At 29.2% G+C, this 15,000-nt stretch overlaps 1 protein-coding gene and 1 pseudogene across 1 annotated transcript; both read right to left on the bottom strand.

The window, feature by feature from the left end:
• Positions 1–7,129: 7,129 nt before the first annotated feature.
• Positions 7,130–11,533, bottom strand: LOC113856953. The gene is made up of 4 exons (XM_027488689.1): positions 10,252–11,533; positions 9,660–10,193; positions 7,878–8,375; positions 7,130–7,792 (listed from the first exon to the last, which is right to left on the bottom strand). Exons 1-4 carry the CDS (start codon positions 11,414–11,416, stop codon positions 7,263–7,265), a joined length of 2,727 nt encoding a protein of 908 aa, XP_027344490.1. The 5' UTR covers positions 11,417–11,533; the 3' UTR covers positions 7,130–7,262.
• A 604-nt stretch (positions 11,534–12,137) lies between these two features.
• On the bottom strand, positions 12,138–14,995 carry LOC113856954 (annotated as a pseudogene).
• Positions 14,996–15,000: the final 5 nt, after the last annotated feature.

Raw genomic sequence — 15,000 nt, 5'->3', positions numbered from 1 at the left:
AGCTAAAGTAGCTCCTAAGACTACTGTTATTATACCTATAAAAGCTATTCCATTCATTATGTAAGGTAGAACTATGAAAAGAGGAAGAAGTCGAGCTACAAGAAAAATTCCCGCCGCTACCATAGTAGCAGCATGTATAAGAGCGGAAATGGGAGTAGGTCCTTCCATAGCATCTGGTAACCATACATGAAGGGGAAATTGGGCAGATTTAGCAACTGAGCCACAAAATAACAAGAGGGCGGATAAAGTAAGAAAAAAAATATTAACTTCATTTTTATAAATCAAATTACTGACTATTTGAAACAAATCCCGAAATTCTAAACTACCCGTTATCCAATAAAAACCTAAAATTCCTAATAATAAACCAAAATCTCCTATACGATTCGTTACAAATGCTTTTTGACAAGCATTTGCTGCAATAGGACGTGTGAACCAAAAACCTATTAATAAATAAGAACACATTCCAACCAATTCCCAAAAAATATAAATTTGTATCAAATTCGAGCTAGTAACTAAACCCAACATTGAAATATTAAAAAAAGTAATATAAGCAAAAAATCTCAAATATCCTTGATCATGAGACATATAATTATCACTATAAATAAGAACCAGAATGCCAACAGTAGTAATTAAAATTGACATAATAGAAGTAAGTGAATCGATCAAGTATCCAAACTCTAAAGAAAGATCATTATTTATGGTCCAAGACCATACATATTGATAGATGGAACCCTTATTGATTTGATAAATAGACAGATCAATCGAAAAAATCATAACTATAGTTAATAAAAAAATACTAGGAAAAGCCCATATACGGCGAAGATTTTTTGTTGCCGTCGGAAAAAGTAGAAATCCCACTCCTATTAACATAGGAACTGGAAATGGAATGAAAGGTATGATCCATGAAGATTGATGTGTATATTCCATACAAAAACAAAACAAATGGATTGGATTCTTAATGAATTTTGTTTCTTATTCGTCAGTTTTGTTTCATCTCTTTTGTAAAGAAAAGGGTCGGTTAATAAAAGAAGTGAATCTAGAAATAGAATTACATTAATTGTTCTGAATCTTTGTTCCATTCGAATATTACTAAGTACAAACTGAAAATGGACCAATAACCAAATTCCTATTCCTAGTAAAAAAAAAAAAAAGAGTTTCTTTTTTTTTTCTCATATTTATTACTATTACTATAATAAATAATGAATGTAATTTTAATAAAATAATAAAAAGGAAATATGTAAAAATAAAAATGTGAATTTCTATTTTTTTTTTTACAATTATACAAAAGTATAGAGTGAGGATAAATAATGAATTACACTAAAACTACGAAGATTCGTTTATTTTGATATTCATTAAAAAATTACAATTCCTACGACATTACTCAATAATTCTTTTTTTTTTAAGCATTAGTTCATTTTTGAACTAATTGAGTATTTTCCATTACAATAAAAAGATATTCATGTCTGGAAAAAGAGTTATAATATTCAATGTTTTACTTTAGAGATAGGAAGCAAAAAGGGAGCATTAAGATACATAAGATATATGGGTAATTAAAGAAGAATTCCTTTTCATTTACAGAAAAAAATGTCTTTCACATCGAACTATAACAATGAAAAACTATACTAACTCGATGGCAGTTCCAAAAAAGCGCACTTCTATATCAAAAAAAATCATTCGAAAAAATTTTTGGAAAAAGAGGGGATATTGGACAACATTAAAAGCTTTTTCATTAGCACAATCTATTTTTACGGGGAATTCAAAAAGTTTTTTTTGTAACAAATACAAACGTCAGAATAATCTGAATTAACTTTATTCAAATAACATTTTTGAATATTAAAATACTAATATAATTGGAATATCTAAATTCGTTTTTCATATCTAAATTAGTATTCTACAAATTTAGGATATGTATAACGATATTCTAAATAAAAAAATACTTTGAATGTAGTGTTCCATTTTTGATGAAAAATTTCACCATTTTTTTATTTATTCTATATTCTTAATTTTATTTTTCTATTCCTTTCTAAAATTTTCTAAAATGTAATATATTTAGAATAAGAAAAAATGTAATATATTTAGAATAAGAATATAGAATAATAATATATATATAGATATAGAATTTCGAAAATTCTAATAGATTCTCTAATAGACTTCTTTTAATTCGTTAATGTTTAGTAAACAAATATTACACTTTAATTGATTCTTTATTTGAATCTTGACAATTGACTAAAAATTGGTTATTATGATTTCGAGTAAGCCGCTATGGTGAAATTGGTAGACACGCTGCTCTTAGGAAGCAGTGCTAGAGCATCTCGGTTCAAGTCCGAGTAGCGGCATGATATCTTATCCTCCAAAAGAATAAGTCCTATAATGAACTCAATTCCTATTTCTATTCCTAGTATTCTGATTTTTATTTATTCTATATGATATTTTCAACTTTAGAGCATATATTAATTCATATATCGTTTTCGGTTGTATCAATTGTAATTTCAATTCATTTGATAACTTTATCGGTCAATGAAATCCTAGGATTATATGATTCGTCCAAAAAAGGCATGATAATAACTTTTTTCTGTATAACAGGATTGTTAGTTACTCGTTGGGTTTTTTCGGGCCATTTACCATTTAGTGATTTATATGAATCATTAATCTTTCTTTCATGGAATTTTTCCATTTTTTATATGGTTCCATGCTTCAAAAAGCATAAAAACAACTATTTAAATACAATAATCGCACCAAGTGTTATTTTTACCCAAGGCTTTGCTACTTCAGGTCTTTTAACCGAAATGCAAAAATCCGTACTATTAGTACCTGCTCTACAATCCCATTGGTTAATTATGCATGTAAGTATGATGATATTGGGTTATGCAACTCTTTTATGTGGATCATTATTATCAGTAGCTATTTTAGTCATTTCATTTCGAGAACTCATACAAATTATTGGTAAAAGCAATAATTTGTATTTTTTAAATGAATCATTTTCGTTTGCTGAAATCAAATACATGAATATGAATGAAAGAAATAATGTTTTACAAAAAACTTCTTTTTCTTCTTCTAGAAATTATTACAGGTCTCAATTTATTCAACAATTAGATCGTTGGGGTTACCGTATTATTAGTCTAGGTTTTATCCTTTTAACAATAGGTATTATTTCAGGAGCAGTATGGGCTAATGAGACATGGGGTCATATTGGAATTGGGATCCAAAGGAAACTTGGGCTTTTATTACTTGGACTATATTCGCAATTTATTTACATACTAGAAAAAAGAAAAAAGTAGAAAATTTAAATTCTTCAATAGTGGCCTCTATGGGCTTTTTTATAATTTGGGTATGTTATTTAGGAATAAATCTATTAGGAATAGGACTACATAGTTATGGTTCATTTACATCTAATTGAATTAAAGTGAGTGAAAAAAAACTTCACAAATATAAATATGGAAACCATTCATTATATTATATATAAGAAAGAATATATATATATGAAGCAAACTTCCCATAAATCATCGAGAACCCTTTAAATCAAGTAATGTAGTAGTGATTCAAGGGGTTCTCACAAACAACAAGCATATTCAATTACAACTTAAATTCATTTTTTTGTAAGTTAATACAAGAAAAAAATATTTTGTTTATTGTACATAAGATTTTTTACTATTTTTTCTTTTTTTTTTTTCATTTATTCATATTCACGAAAACTATCTATAAAAAATTGGATAGAATAGCTTCAACTTTGTTAGCCGAGAATGAGAAAATGAAATCCGGATAAATACCAATACATAGTACGGGTATAAGGATCGAAATTGAAATAAATAATTCTCGTGGCCCAGAATCAAAAAAATAAGAGTTTGGTGTATTAAAAAGCTTGTATCCATAGAACATCTGCCGTAAGATAGATAATAAATAAATGGGAGTTAATATCATTCCAATTGCTGTTACAAAAGTGATTAGTATTTTTGTAATTAAAAGATATTTTTGGCTGGTAATTATTCCAAAAAAAACTATCAATTCTGCAACAAAACCGCTCATGCCCGGCAATGCAAGAGAAGCCATCGATAAAATAGTGAAAATGGTGAATATTTTTGGCATTGGGATAGCCATTCCGCCCATTTCGTCGAGATAAAGAAGACGTAGTCTATCATAACTAGTTCCCGCCAAGAAAAAAAGCGCAGCGCCAATAAATCCATGAGAGATTATTTGTAAAATAGCGCCATTAAGTCCCGTATCGCTTATAGAACTAATTCCTATAATTAAGAAACCCATATGAGATACTGAGGAATAAGCTATTCTTTTTTTTAAATTACGTTGACCAAGAGATGTTGAAGCTGCATAGATTATTTGAATTGAACCTAATAGCATTAACCAGGGGCAAAATATAGAATGAGCGCGGGATAATAATTCCATATTAATTCGAACCAATCCATATGCTCCCATTTTTAATAAGATTCCGGCTAAAAGCATACAAGTGCTGTAATGTGCCTCCCCGTGGGTGTCTGGTAACCATGTATGGAAAGGTATAATTGGCGATTTGACAGTAAAAGCAATAAAAAATCCCATATAGAAAATTATTTCCAGCGCCATGGGATACGATTGATTAGTTAATGATTCAAAATTTAATGTTGGTTCATTAGAACCATATAAACCCATAGCCAGAATTCCCATTAATAAAAAAATGGAACTTCCTGCAGTGTACAAAATAAACTTTGTAGCTGAATACAAACGTTTCTTACCCCCCCACATAGATAAAAGTAGATAAACGGGAATTAATTCTAATTCCCACATGATGAAAAAAAGTAAAATGTCTCGAGAAGAAAATGATCCTATTTGACCACTATACATTGCTAACATCAGGAAATAAAAAAATGGTGATTCTCGAGTAACCGGCTGAGCTGCTAACGTAGCTAAAGTGGTGATAAATCCTGTCAATAAAATGGGTCCTAAAGAGAGTCCATCTATTCCGAATCTCCAGTAAAAGTCAAAAAAATGGATCCATTTATAATTCTCTGTCAATTGAATTAGTGGATCATCCAATTCTAAATGATAACAAAATGCATAGGTTGTTAGAAGGAGATCCATTAAGCATATACAAATAGTATACCACCTAATCACCTTATTTCCTTTATGAGGAAATAAGAAAATTAAGGAACCTCCAGCTATTGGCAAAACTACAATTATTGTTAACCAAGGAAAATAATTCGTGATAAAAATAAGATATACTTAGACCAGAAAAACCCGCGCTCAAAATAGAAAAGCAATTTTTTTTCTATTTTGAGCGCGGGTTTTTGTCAGTAAAAAAAAACGTATTTGTGTGGTGTTTTTTGAAACGTATCAATAAGCTAGACCCATGCTTCGAGTTGTCTCATGCCATAAATAAACTCGAACACTTAAGAAATCCGTCGGACAGGCGGATTCACACCTCTTACAACCAACACAGTCCTCTGTTCTTGGGGCAGAAGCAATTTGCTTAGCTTTACATCCGTCCCAAGGTATCATTTCTAATACATCTGTGGGGCAGGCTCGAACACATTGAGTACATCCTATACATGTATCATAAATCTTTACTGAATGTGACATTGAATCTATAGAAATCTTTGAACATCAAAAATTGAAAATTTTCGATCTAGTAAACTCGTAAATGAATTCTATATTTAGACACCAGATGAATCAATGATTTATCAGAATTTTGCTAATAAAAATAGACTTATAGATCAATTCATAAGAAGAGAATAGGACCAAAATACTTTGATTTCTTTTATTTATTTTCACAAACATGATTCTAAGTTGCGTATCATACATGCTAATTTGAATTGATAAATATTACACTATTCATTCTAAATTCTACTTTTTATGATTTATTATAATCAATACTATTTATTCAACAAATTCAATTGATTCATACGGGTTGATTTTTTGTTACGATAAATTGAGGAAACAATAGCAGGTCCGATAGCTGCTTCAGCGGCTGCAACAGCTATAACAAAAATTGAAAAAATATTTCCTTTTAATTGGCGACTATCAAAAAAATCAGAAAAGGTTACGAAATTTATATTAACTGCATTCAGTATAAGTTCAAGACACATAAGGGCTCTAACCATATTTCGACTCGTGATTAATCCATAGATACCCATAGAAAATAAATAGGCACTCAAAATAAGTACATGCTCGAACATCATTGACCAACTCCTTACCAATTTTGATTCATTTCATCAATATGAACAAGAATTCAACGGAAATAACTGGGAGAAAATTAAACAAAATAGAATTCAGATTTAGATTATTAGTTAGAATAAGTTCTTATTGGCGAGCCACAACAATTGCACCTATCAAAGCAGCTAAAAGAATTATGGAAATGAGTTCAAATGGAAGAAAAAAATCTGTTGATAAATGAATTCCAATTTGTTGACTAGTACTTATAAAATCTTGTTCTATAATCTGATTTGGTCTCACAGTCCAAATAATCCCGTACCATGATGTATCTGGAATAGTAGTTATTAGTGAAACAAAAATACTTGTACAAACCATCAAAGTAATTCCATCCCCAATGGTCCAAAGACGAAAATCTTGGTAATATTCTGACCTATTCATGAACATTACAGCAAATATGATTAAAACATTTATAGCGCCCACGTAAATAAGTAGCTGCGATGCAGCTACAAAATGGGAGTTTGATAAAATATAGACTAAAGATATACAAACAAGAACCAGTCCCAACGAAAAAGCAGAAAAAATTGGGTTGGTAAGTAATATTACTCCTAGACTTCCTAATATAAGACCCGATCCCAGAAAGACTAAAAGAAAATCATGTATCGGTTCAGGCAAATCCATTATATGTAAAATAAGAGATAAATAAATCGAAATTTCATGACTTTATTGATATGACCAGGAAAAAAATTATATACTAAATACTAAATTTCTCTCCGCATTGAATTCAATCAAATCCTAAGATAATAAGTGTGAATTGCTATAGGTACAGTTATAGGATCAATGTCATTCCATTCTTTCTATGAAAGAGTAGTTTGAAACTATACGAAAACTAAAGTATATATATAATATATGTATCGAATATTTCTACTAATAGAATATCTAATATAAAAATATCTACCTCTAAGATTTATTCTTTTTTTTTAATAACATTTTTCTTATTATCCAAATTTATATTATTCATATATATTATTCAAATACATATATTTATATATAGAAATATATCGAATATGATTTGATTTATATAATCTTTATTTTTAGAAAAAGATTTTATAATTATATTATAATTAACTTAATTTTATTTGAATTGTTCGAATTGTATAATCATCAATTACTGACACTGGTAAACGGCCCAAAGCAATTTGATTATAATTCAATTCGTGACGATCATAAGTCGAAAGTTCATATTCTTCAGTCATTGATAAACAATTTGTTGGACAATACTCAATACAGTTACCACAAAATATACAGATTCCGAAATCAATACTGTAATTAAGCAATCGTTTCTTTCGAATATCAGTTTCCAGTTTCCAATCAACAACGGGTAGATCTATGGGACATACACGAACACATACTTCACAAGCAATGCATTTATCAAATTCGAAATGTATTCGACCACGGAAACGTTCCGATGTGATTATTTTTTCATAAGGATATTGAATAGTTACAGGTAAACGATTTGCGTGAGATAAGGTAATCGTGAAACTTTGACCAATGTACCTTGCAGCTCGGACTGTTTGTTGACCATAATTCATAAATCCAGTTATCATAAGGAACATATCGTGAATATCTCTGATTATTTTTGTTTTTTTTCTTTCTCTTGTTTGAGACAAGTTATGAATATAGAAGGTCCGTTTTTTATAGTGAAAACAATTGAGACGAAGTTGTTAATAATAGATTACCGAGAGAAATGGGTAAAAGAAACTTCCATCCAAAATTTAATAATTGATCTATTCTTAGCCTAGGTAAAGTCCATCTTGTTGTGATAGAAACGAATAAGAACAAATAAGTTTTAGCTAGTGTAATAAAGATACCAATTGTTGTTACAAAAACTCCATATGCTTTATTTATTTCAAAAAATTCAGAAACAAATATGTACGGAATAGAGATATTCGGACCACCAAAGTAAAGAACTGTTACAAACAAGGAAGAAATTAATAGGTTTAAATAGGAAGCAATGTAAAATAAGCCAAATTTGATACCCGAATATTCGGTTTGATAACCCGCTATTAATTCTTCTTCCGCTTCTGGTAAATCAAAAGGTAATCTTTCACATTCTGCTAAAGAAGAAATTAGAAAAACGATGAAACCCATAGGTTGACGCCACAAATTCCATCCCCAAAAACCATATTTGGATTGCGCTTCAACTATATCAACTGTACTTAAGCTGTTAGATAATCCTAGTCGGTGATAACATTACTGTTCCCATCTCTATTACAGAACCGTACATGAGATTTTTCACCTCATACGGCTCCTTTTAAGCCTTCAATAAATCTAAGGACCAGACCGATTATTTATCTCTTGATATATTTATAAAATGGATAAGATTCGATTTTATCGGACGGTTCTGAATTAGACCAATTGAATTCTGTCTGTTTTGTTTTATTTAATGAAAAAATTAATAATAAAGAAAAATACATTTCAAATTTTATTTGAATAAATAAAAGATACAAAAAGTACTTCTGAATTGATCTTATCCCTTTAAAAAAAAATTGGAATTTGTTGAGTAATAACTGAATTCTTCAATAAAATACTCTTTATAGAATTCTCAATAACTTCTCCATCATTTTCGATTACAAAAAAGAATTATACATTCGTTTTCTGAATTATGACATGAATTCCATCTTCCTAGAATATAGATGTAAGAAAAAAAAAGAAAAAGGGTATCACTTTTTCTTTCGCTCCTAGCCTTTTTTTGTGCAACTAAAAAGGGACTCAAAAAAAAAAGTGAATTAATGAAAACAAAAGTAAAGGATTATTTCGTTCCTGATAGTCATTTATTTAATCAGTGGATGGGAGCATACTCTGGATCGGAATTGTAGGGAGTACTGCCTGATTTTTTCTACCAACTTAAAGCCCCAATTAGTATTCTTTTTCTATTATGTATAAATGCTCTTTTGGATATTTAAAAAAATTTGCGTTACTAATCCTTTGTGTATTTTGGTGTTTCTACCCATCCATTCATTTTTTTATTAAACCCCTTTAGTTATGTTAATACATGTATGATAATTCATACAAATGATAGTGAAAACTCAAAAAAAAGGTTGGTTTTTCTTTTGTGCCCGCTTCAAGACAGGATGACTAATCAACCAACCTTGGGGGTAAATGACCTCTTCTACTGAAGAAATAGAATAGAATTTTTTTTTTCACTTAATTCTTATACATGGAAAATGAGACTCAATATTTTGACTGCAATTTTAACTCCTCATACTATCTATTAACTATAAGTAATATATAACTATAAGTAATATAGTATATATATAGAATTAATAAATTCTATTCAATAGAAGCTGTTTTATTTCACTCATATAACTATCTGATTAAATTCTTCAATCCGAATTTCGAAAAAGAATAATGATAAGGATATATATTCAATTTATTATCCTTCTTTACTAGAAAGCACTATAAAGAAAGGGGGGAGTATAGCAATAGTATCGAAAAGCTTCTGTCTCAACGAATCGCACGTAGAGATATTGATAACACACATAGAGTTAATGGTATTTCATAACTAATCGATTGAGCAGCAGCTCGTAGACCACCCAAAAAGGAATATTTATTATTTGACCCATATCCTGACATAAGAAGTCCAATGGGAGCAATACTTGAAATAGCAATCCATAAAAAAACACCGATATTGAGGTCAGATAAAACAAAGTTATAATTAAAAGGAATTACTGAATAGCTTATTATAATTGATATGACTGATATGAATGGTCCGATACTGAATAAATTAATATCTCCTCTAGATGGAATAAGATTCTCCTTGAAAAGTAGTTTTGTTCCGTCTGCTAGAGCTTGAAGAACTCCAAAAGGACCAGCATATTCAGGTCCAATACGCTGTTGTATCCCTGCGGATATTTCTCTTTCTAACCATACAATTGCTAGTACACTTATTGTGATTCCTAATACAAGAATAAAAATAGGGGCAAATACCCATAGAATTCCATATACCTCTTTAAAAGATTCCAATCTGAAAAAAAAATGGATATCTTGTATTTCTGTTGTATCAATTATCATTTCAACGATCAACCTCTCCCATAATGATATCTATGCTACCTAGTATTGTCATAATATCGGCCAATTTCATTGTTTTAACTAATTGAGGAAGAATTTGCAAATTGATAAAACCCGGTGGACGAATTTTCCATCTCCAAGGAAAACCATTTTGATCACCTATTAGAAAAATTCCTAATTCTCCCTTAGGAGCCTCAACTCTTACATAAAGTTCTTGTTTCGGCAATTCAAAAGTCGGAGACGCTTTTTTACTAATAAATCGATATTCAAAATCATTCCATTCTGGCTCTGTTTCTTTATCTAAGCAGCGAATTTCTAAATTTTCATATGGTCCGCCGGGAATTCCTTCCAAAGCCTGTTGAATAATTTTTATAGATTCCGTCATTTCACCAATTCGAACTAAATAACGAGCTAACGAATCTCCTTCTTTTTGCCATTGAACTTCCCAATCAAATTCCTCATAACACTCATAATTATCAACTTTACGTAGATCCCATTGTATTCCGGAAGCCCGAAGCATTGGTCCTGATAAACCCCAATTTATTACTTCCTCTCCATCAACAACGCCTACTCCCTCAACCCGTTCTAAAAAAATAGGATTTCGCATAATAAGTCTTTGATATTCAACAACCTTTGTTAAAAAATAATCGCAGAATTCAAAACATTTATCTATCCAACCATGAGGTAAATCAGCCGCTACCCCTCCGATACGAAAAAAATTATGCATCATTCTCATACCTGTCGCAGCTTCGAATAGATCATATATTAATTCTCTTTCTCGGAAAATATAGAAGAAAGGGGTTTGTGCACCAATATCTGCCATAAAAGGTCCCAGCCACAGTAGATGAGAAGCTATACGACTCAACTCTAACATAATTACTCGGATATAGCTAGCTCTTTTAGGTACTTGAATATTTCCCAACTGTTCTGGTCCGTTTACAGTTATTGCTTCTGTGAACATAGTAGCTAAATAATCCCAACGTGTTACATAAGGGAGATATTGTATAATTGTTCGGTTTTCTGCAATTTTTTCCATCCCTCTGTGTAAATAACCCAATATTGGTTCACAATCAATAACATCCTCACCATCCAGAGTAACAATAAGTCGAAGAACACCATGCATTGATGGGTGGTGAGGTCCCATATTTACTATCATGAGGTCCTTTCTTGTAGCTGGGATATTCATAGATTTTTTTCCTCGATTCATAGAAGAATGAATCGCTTTAAAAAAAAAAAAAAATTCATCAAAATTCAAGATCTAATAAATCGAATAATTGAAAATGACTCTTCAAATTAACGAATTTGTGACTCCCGAATATCAAACTGATTTATTAATTTTTTATAACGTATTCTACTTTTTTTTGACAAATAAGACAGTAATCGTTGCCGTTTTCCCAGAATTTTACGTAAACCCCTTTGAGATAAATAGTCTTTTCGGTGCAATTCAAAATGCGAAGTAAGTCTTCGTATCTTATTGGTAAAATGGAATATTTGAAATTCAACTGATCCCGGGTTTTCTTCTTTTTTTTCTTCTGAAATAACAGGTATAAATGAATTTTTTACCATAAAAAAATGAAATGAAAGCTTTCCTCTTCCCCTCGCTTTTGATAAATATTTTTATTGATCAGTAATAGTAATGATACTCATTTTTGTATATAAATCTGAATTTCCTTAGGAATTCCTGATTGAATTCATTCTTTCTTATTAATCAATCCAATCTAAATAGATAGAAAAGATACCATATTTATGGATTCACCAAATAACAAATTGTATGCTTGAAAAATAAAAGACAATTTTGTTGATTCTTTTTTCGATCTAATGGATACATCATTAGATTAGTATCAATGCCACAATGTGTGTTCCCATTTATGTTATGTATATAACAATTTGTCTTCATATACCAGATATATATTATGGTAAATAGAAGACAAATTTCGATTAACGAATTTTCAATCGCGGATACATATGTAGCCTTACTATATTGAAACGACTTCCATTATGGGTATTAAACCAATAGCGATTTATACAAGCTAATTCTTCTAATCTATAATTTGGCCAAAGAAAAATTTGGAAATTCATTAGTTTTTTTTTATCTCTGTCAAGATCTTTTCGTTTTTGAGTCAAAAAATTATTACCTTTATTTTCATTGTAAAATATTGTGTTTCTATGCATACTATTTATATTCTTAGGATTTAAACAAATTACAATTCTCAACTCTCTACGACGTCTAGCGGATAAAATATTTTCAGGAACAAGCAAATTATAATTTTTTTTTTTTTTTTTTTCTGTTATTTTTGGATCTCTTGTCCGTGTAATGTATTTTTCAAAATTTTTCTTATCAACATTACTTTTTTCGGAGTATTTTTGATTCATTTTGTACTTACTCTTACGAATTAATGAGATACCCATGGTTTGATACATAAAAAATTGTTTATTGTTTTTTCTAGACAGGCGAACTGGTTTGATAATAAAAAATTCGTTTTTCATAAATTTTGTATTTTCATTTTTCTTCAAGCCTGGAAAAGTGAAATCCTTATGATTTTGAATCAGCATAATTTTTAGATCTAGTTCTTCCCTTTGAATAGAGGTTATAGCAATTTCTCTTAAATTTTTCAATCTAATCAGGAGACAGTATACTTTGACATTATTTAATATTCTTTTACCTAAGAAATTCTTCCAGTCCAAATGAAAAGTAAAAAAAATTCTTGTTAAGAAATTTAGTTTAGCCTTCATCTTGTTCTTGTCTTTCTTTTTCTTTATACCCTTACCATCCTTTTTACTGTCCAATTCCGCAAATTTTTTTTCAATATCTTTTTTTTGGTTTGAGGGAGATGATTCAAGATTTACTCGACCCGCGCATTCTGTTTTTGCTCGATTTTGAGTCTCTAACTCGAATTCCGGAGATTTCTTTTTTTTCGATGGTCTAAAAATATCTATTATTCTTTTCTTTTCAGTAATGTTATTTTGATTTTCACTAACATTTTGATTTATATTTATATTAAAATGGAAAAAAAGTGATTTGATTGGTATGATCCGCGGGTTATTTTGATATTTATATGCATTAGAAAATATCAAAAATTCTGAAACGAAAAAAATTTCGTACTCGATATGGAACGATTTAGTATTTCTACATTTATTCCCATCCAATCAAAATACTTTCTATCCAGATTTTTTTCCATATCTATAATAGCATCTTCCGCTGTATAATTCTTCATAGAGATATTACTCATTATATCAAATAATTTTTTTTTATGCGTGTTGTAATTAGAAGAAATCGCTTGCTTTTTATTTGCGTGGAATGATGATCTATATCCATAAATATATGAGTCTTTATTTTCCGTATAATTAATAGAGTTATAGGATAAAAGATCATATCTATATTGTTTTTTCATTTTTTTTTTTTTTAATGCGTCTATTTGTTCTTCTTTGTAAAGAATTAATCGGGTTTTTTCATAAGAATCACAGTTGGTTAAATCTTTATTTTGAGCCACACGATGTTCATTGATTCTATTTCTCCATTTTTGTGGTACTAATCTAGACCATATGCTTTTAGATAAGTCATATTGATAATGACCCTTTAACCAATTTGTCCATTGATTCATTACAGAATTGGGAGGGTTCTTATGTTTTAATTTGGAATGAAATATTCCTTGTACTCCAAAAAAGAATCCTTTATTTCATTCTTAAGAAAAAAAAATCTTCCATGATATTGAAAAACATATCTTAACTTATACTTATCTATGTTAATGTTGATTACTTGGTTTTGTGATAATTTAAAAAATACATATGCTTGTGACAAAAAGGAGACGTTACAAGAATTCTGTGAATTCGTATTACTAGTATTGTGTATAATCGAAATAAAGTGAATTATACTTTGATTTGTTTTATCAGTTATTTCTGTATTTACTTCATTATTGTAAATGGATCTATTTATCATTTTTTTTTTTGATTCCAGAAAAAGTTGTATATTGATCCTAGGAATACTAATGATATATAGAAGGATATCTATGTATATCCTTTTCAGGAAAAATTTAAAAAAAAAATGTGATTTACGAGTTAATCGAACATTTCTTATTTGTAATATCTGCAAAATATTTTTTTCTAATTCTAATCTTTTAGTATCATAAGTTGTTTTGTTCGAATGAATATTTATCTCTGAAATTAGAAGTCCCCCTTTCCTTTTTTCTTTTGTCATTTTTTCTATTTGTTTTAGAATAGTTTTTGTTTTAGCATTCAGGTCTTTTATTTTTTTTTTTATCAATGAACAATTTCCCCAATTTATAGATTGAATTGGAATGGTTGATTCGAAAATAATTGGATTATTCTTACAAATTGTTGAATCTTTTTTGTTTTCATTCAATTCATTTATTTTTTTGAGTCTAACAAATAATAAAATAAAGAATGAAAATTTGTAAAATTAAAAATGAAGAGTTGTTTTATTTTTTTTTTTTAGAAATAGAATACTTTTGCTGATCCATTTTGCAATATCTTTTGAGATATTTAGAAACCATTTTGTTCTTTCATTTAAAACTTTTAGAACTCGAAAAATAATTTTTCAATTTTTTCTTTTTTTTTTTGAGTTCTTTAAAAATAGGATCACAAAAAGAAATCGATTTTTTTTGAGAATCAGAAAGGGCAATTCAACTTCCCTTCCCCAAATTTAAAAAACAGAAGTTCTTTTTTTCACTTTTTTTTTTCATTCTATCTTTTTCCTTTTCATTGGATCGTAACTTAATCTGTGCCAAGGTTTCAGTGGACGAAAGGAAATTAAGATCCTTATGCCGTGATACC

The sequence above is a fragment of the Abrus precatorius genome, unplaced genomic scaffold, assembly GCF_003935025.1.
Source record: "Abrus precatorius isolate BTA unplaced genomic scaffold, Abrus_2018 Scaffold134, whole genome shotgun sequence".
NCBI classification, from domain to species: Eukaryota; Viridiplantae; Streptophyta; class Magnoliopsida; order Fabales; family Fabaceae; genus Abrus; species Abrus precatorius.
Note: the sequence above shows the minus strand (reverse complement) of the source record. Positions and strands in the feature narration are given on the sequence as shown.

Excerpts from the sequence above, each read along its gene's own strand:
- LOC113856953 (XM_027488689.1), bottom strand. The coding sequence starts at position 11,416 with ATGAATCGAGGAAAAAAATCTATGAATATCCCAGCTACAAGAAAGGAC. Across the intron at positions 10,194-10,251 it reads CGATATTATGACAATACTAG|AAATACAAGATATCCATTTT; the intron begins GTAGCATAGATA and ends TTGATACAACAG. Across the intron at positions 7,793-7,877 it reads TCTTTTACCCATTTCTCTCG|AAAGAAAAAAAACAAAAATA; the intron begins GTAATCTATTAT and ends CTCAAACAAGAG.